This window comes from Trachymyrmex cornetzi, unplaced genomic scaffold, assembly GCF_001594075.2.
Source record: "Trachymyrmex cornetzi isolate Tcor2-1 unplaced genomic scaffold, Tcor1.1 scaffold169, whole genome shotgun sequence".
Taxonomy (NCBI): domain Eukaryota; kingdom Metazoa; phylum Arthropoda; class Insecta; order Hymenoptera; family Formicidae; genus Trachymyrmex; species Trachymyrmex cornetzi.
The window spans coordinates 79,916-85,807 of NW_017296298.1; the positions used below are offsets into that span (position 1 = coordinate 79,916).

Genomic DNA, 5,892 nt, shown 5'->3' on the forward strand with positions numbered 1-5,892 from the left:
CCCAATGCATCCATTTACTCGAAAGATAGTAATTCTAACTTAAATGACATGATTTTATCTTCTAGAAGTAGCAATGTTGCTTTTTATAGTTTTAAAATTATATTATTTTTAATATATAATGTACGTATTATATTTAAAAATAATATAATTTTAAAACTATAAAAAACCTACATACATAGCGTGTCATGTTCTACAATTTAATAATTTTTTGTATGTGATTTCTTATATTATTTATTTTTATATCTCATATTTTTCCCGTAATATAAGATAAAAATGTTTTTTAAAGATTATGCATGTAATATTTATGTATGTATATTGAACATTATTGCAATATAAAATTTAAGTACTTCCGTGAAAGTATCAATACTTATATACGTATAAATGTGTGTGTGTGTGTACAAAACATGTATTCGTGTACATATAAAAGCTCGTACTATTGCAAGGTTTGATCTAGTAACTATCAATTTTCCTTTGATGATTCGTTAATATTTCTTTTTGCACACACGATGAGAACTATTATTACGATACTTGTACTTTTCCTTATACAATGCACGTATTTACGTGCCGAACTTAATCAAGTGCCTATGGTGAAAAAAATTTCAAATTCCTGTATCTTTGGCGTTAAATCGGTATCATTATATCTATATAACAGGTAAAACAGGTGCAAATATCCATTGTCAATTCATCTGTTGTGCCAATTATATTTATTTTCGTTTCAGCCGTGTTACAGATGAAAAAGTCCTGGAAAACAAGCTTTGTAACAATATTGATCCGTCGCAACCGCTCATCTTTCTAACCCATGGCTTCACTAGTTACGCAAATTCGAGTACTACTAGAGAACTGGCCATGCAATTGAAATCGGTAGATATTACACTTTCGCATAAGTAATAATTGAAATGAAAGTACAACGCATCTAAAAAAGACAAAAATTTAATTTCAATGTGAACGTATTGTAAAATATAGTGAAAAATAAACAAGTAAAAATTGATAAAATAATTTCCCGATGAATTGGTGTGTGTGTGTGTGTGTGATGAATTCTATCTACGTCAAAAATTCATCAATTTACTTAATAAAAAATATCATCAATTCATTTAACAAAATAATTTTCTGCTTTGATAGGACTACACAGTATTTGCATTGGATTGGTCTCAAGGAGCCTGCACAGATGGGATACCCATCTTGAAGTTCGCGGCATATCCTAGTGCGGTGTTCAACACTCGAGAGATAGGTCACCGTTTGGCAAAGTATAACTACTTTTAAAAAAAATCGATACACAAAATAAAATAATATTAATGATTAAATAATGATAAAATAAGTATAGTATTCGATTATATTTTACATATACACACATACACATCCATACATATATGCATATGAATAATTTATTTGAATTTAACAAACAAATATTTTGAAAAATATGAAAGATACGGAAAAACGTTTTAGATAAAAGCGAAACAATTTCGAGGGGGACATATTTTGATCACATTATTTTTTTTCTAAGTGGAGGCTCCAAAAATATATAAAGGTTTACTTTTTAAATGAAATTGTATGATTTTTTAAATAAAATATGGTTCTTCTAATTATTCTGCACATAAAAGCATTAAGGTAGAGATATAAAAAACCTAATAGTTTAAGAGATATTTTATACTTCATTCTAACACATATTGACATAAAATGTTAAATTTCTCGTAAACTATTAATTTTTTATATATTTAATAATAAACTATTTTTTTATATCGCGTACTTTACTTTTATGAACAGAATAATTAGAAAAATCATATTATGTAAAAAAAAATCATAATTTTATTTTAAAAAATGGACCTTTTGTATCTTTTTCGTGTCTGTACCTAGAAAAAACCGTGTTCAAAATACGTTGCTCTCAAAACCATTTTACTTGTTATCTGAAAAATTTTTCCGCATCCTTTATACTTTTAGAAATATTTCGATGTGAAAGTTAAAAAAGGATACCCTGTGTGGGTATGTATATGCACACGCACGCACACATACACACGCACGTGTACATACCAAAGATGCGATGGTCCATAATAATTGAATTTTCATTTTGCAGCTATACCCATACCTTGATCAAAGAATGCGATGTTCCAATAGAAAAGATAACGTACATCGGCCACAGCCTCGGCGCGCACGTGAGTGGCTTTGCTGCGAAATATATGCAGAGTGGTGGCTTCAAGATTGAACGTATCGTTGCTGCTGATCCCGCATCGCCGTTATTCGGAATCAACAAATGCGAGAATAGACTTTGCAAATCGGATGCCAAATATGTAGAAGTTCTTCATACATCGGATTTCGGGATACAGTACGAAATAGGTCATGCCGATTTCTACTTCAATGGCGGACACATACAACCAAAATGCGGTACTGAGAGATCAATTACATCTAATTATTGTGTACAAAAGATTTTTTTTTTCAAAAAGATATTGCTTGCTAGAATAATAGAAAAGAGGCGATAAAAGGAAATTATGAATAAATCAAATTCACATTTTAGGCATAAGTATCCCTTGCTCACACACGAGAGCTGTTACTTATATAACAGATATGTGTAAAAATAATTGTGGATTCCTTGGTGTTTCTAACAGGTAAGTCCCTTCTTTTGATATACTTCACTTTAGCTCAACTTTCACGAACATTAAATTTTCCTGAAAAATTTCATTATATTATATCATTTATATAAAACATATTGCGCATATTATCGAATTTGTTTTTTTCAAGTCATTCCAAAGGTGTCAATAAGATGTTCTTTTGAATTATTTATATACGGATTTTCTGTTAATTTATGATTATTGTATTACTTATTATGTGATTTGAATTTTTTCAGTTCATCCCCTTATCCTGATTCTAACACAACAGATTGCATTATCGTGAATTGCAATATATTACAAAACAATTCCATGGAGGGAAAATATTACGTATACGTTGATAAGGATAAGCATTGTACACAAGATACTTTCAACTGTAAACAGTAATAGCAGTCGTTAAATTTGAAATGTCAGTTTTTTAAATAAGAAAAAATATAAGAAGAATGAAATTTTACGATAAATTATTATAAATAATTAAATAAAATTGTTTGACCAGCACACGTAAATCTTTCTTCCGCAAGATACTTGAATTACTGATGAAAGAAAACGAAACGATTGTAATTGATAAAATTTAATAAAACTAAGTTAGTTACTACTTACTTACTAATAGGCAAAAATTGATAAAGGATACGAAAAGAAGATGAAGATAAGACTACCACAGAAATTTCATTGCGCATTATCGTATATTTCTCGATTATCTTACTGAATTAAATTTTATAATAATTATACTTTTATTATTTCATTCGTTCTCTTGTGTATGTGACGTTCTTTCGTTATTCGCCTTAAAATGACAGAGATACTTTCGATAATCATCTGCCACGGGAATAACTCTCGTTCGACGTTAATTCGCATCGTATGAACATCGCTCAGACGTTTCTCTCGCATCGTTTATCGTACATCGTGTATCGTACATCGTGTATTAATAATCCCCTTGTCTTTCTTTCCTTTTTCTCGCTTCGCATTCGTAAATAAAATACATTGTCGCGTTGTTAATGTTTTTCGAACAGCTCTCTGTAGTTTTCCTTAATCAATATTGATACATCGATATGTCGCAAGATTAGAAATATCGCTCGGAAAGTTTTCTCGGTTAATACAGATAAATCCTTAATCCGTATGACCTGTGTGTTCAATCAATTTGATTCATAACTCAGTATATTCGTTAAAATGATTATCAAAACTAAGGTAGGAGATTCTAATTCTTAGTCTTTCCCTTTTCTTCTTATAATAATGAGTCCGTGTCTTGTAGTGTGATGATGCACATCAATGACGCACTCGAAGAAAGTTAATGTGTTTGCAAAGATAATAAAACTCCACGTTATTTTACTGTAGCGACAGTAAAATTATGTTATACCTTGCTCAATGATAAAAGAATTCTAACTTTTTAAAATAATTGGATAAAATCAATTACATTTCAACGTGATAAAAGTAATATTATAAAATAGCAAAATATATATAAGACGATTTATGGTACCGTACTATTAGGTACATATACATATATAACAATTCATTTCAATATAACAATAGAGCATTTAAATATACGATAACAAAGTTTTTAATTTAAAACACATTTCTAACTATGACAGATGTAAAATTAAACAATACTTTAAAAAGTTTCATTACATTTGCATTCTAATACTTTTCTGCTGTATTTCTTTCAATCTCACAAAGTTTATAAACATATATTAATGTTCAATTTTAATGTACATGGAATCGGAACGATGGAACGGATTTCTTACTAGAAAATTTGAGATCACTACAATTCCGTTCTGTAAGAAGTTTCTCTACCCGTCCCATATAGCCGGAACGGAATGAAAATGGACGGAATGTAGCTTCGGTCGCAAATTAATTTGCCTAATTTAATCGATATTTCGTTATTTTAATGCGACTAAAGCAGTAATATGCATAATTTGTGCAATTATCTTACTTATAACATTACTTTGAATACTTAAAAATACTGAATTGTAAGAGTGAGATATATTATGTTACCAAAATTCCATTGCGTTCCGGCTACATGGGACGGGTAGAGAGAAACTTCTTACGGAACGGAATGATATGTTCACCTCAGATGGTTGAATGTGAAGTTAAAACAAATATTCAGAAACCTTTTTTTGGAGATTACAACGATGGACGAAGAAGTAGTGTTAACTGTGATGTTAAAATTATTGCGAAATGCAAGAAATATGCAAGTTGGCGTGCTATTCTGATATTTAAGAGAGTACGAAAATTATATTTCGCTTATAATATTTTATTACAAAATAAAAAATATACAAGAAAACGAAAATTTTGGGTACGGCCAATGTTTACACAAAGAATGAGACATCTTCAAGGCGCAAGTGACAATTTAGTCGTTGAAATGCAAACGACCCATCGTGAGAAGTTCTTCAATTACTTTCGAATTACCCCGGAATTATTTGAAGAACTGCTGTCATTAGTTGTACCACTTATTAAGCAAGAATTATGCCGAGTTCCAATTTCATCTCGTACAAGATTGCAACTGGTTTTACGCTGGTTGGCATCTGGTGATAGTATAGCATCTCTTTCATATGTATTTCGTATTGGAGCAAATACAGCTTCTAAAATCATAAAAGAGACTTGCACTGCATAGAGACTTGCTAGTGAACTTATTTCTAGTAAGAAATCCGTTCCGTCGTTCCGATTCCGTGTACATGGGACGGCACCCTCACTGTCATGGGACAGCACCCTTACTCCGTGTATTGTAGACGACGCCTTAAGCGTAACTGCGTATTCTAGTAATTTACTGGAATACGTTATTTTTTATTTATTAGAATACACCATTCTGAAAGCCGGCATTCACATTGGGCGTATTTCGCGGAAGATTAGAGAAATGCGGAACTAATGCAATCAATTGCTGATTAGAATTTCTGTTGTACACTCTAAAGAAATGCTAAACGAATTTACGATTGGTTTTCGTAACATACGCAACTCGAAAAGTACGCCGCATGGGGAACCAGCATCTTTCCATCGCGTATATATGAGCGGATGATCGAATAAATTATTAAAATCTTAAACATAAGATCTGACTATGAATATCGGCCCATATTAGCTAGGAATATCGTGAGCACCTCATATTACGACTTTCATGCCTTGTGGTTTCACGATCGCCAAATCTAATCTTTACAGTTAAACAAATCATTATATCACCTTTTTCCTATGAATACGATCTTACTCTATCACTGCATGCAGACTTTATTACCCAATATTCATTTTTGTATAATAAAACAAGATTTGAAAACTAACCTCAATAAAATTTGACAACATTCAATTTCATAAATCT

General features: G+C 30.9%; 1 protein-coding gene across 1 annotated transcript; it reads left to right on the forward strand.

Annotated features, from left to right (window-relative positions):
- Positions 1-506: 506 nt before the first annotated feature.
- Positions 507-3,066, forward strand: LOC108759123 (phospholipase A1). The gene is made up of 6 exons (XM_018504415.1): positions 507-652; positions 720-861; positions 1,120-1,244; positions 2,069-2,376; positions 2,507-2,597; positions 2,837-3,066. Exons 1-6 carry the CDS (start codon positions 507-509, stop codon positions 2,982-2,984), a joined length of 960 nt encoding a protein of 319 aa, XP_018359917.1. The 3' UTR covers positions 2,985-3,066.
- Positions 3,067-5,892: the final 2,826 nt, after the last annotated feature.

Coding starts and splice junctions, on each gene's coding strand:
- LOC108759123 (XM_018504415.1), top strand. CDS start 507: ATGAGAACTATTATTACGATACTTGTACTTTTCCTTATACAATGCACG. Junction 862..1,119: donor TGGCCATGCAATTGAAATCG/GTAGATATTACA, acceptor CTGCTTTGATAG/GACTACACAGTATTTGCATT. Junction 1,245..2,068: donor ATAGGTCACCGTTTGGCAAA/GTATAACTACTT, acceptor TTCATTTTGCAG/CTATACCCATACCTTGATCA.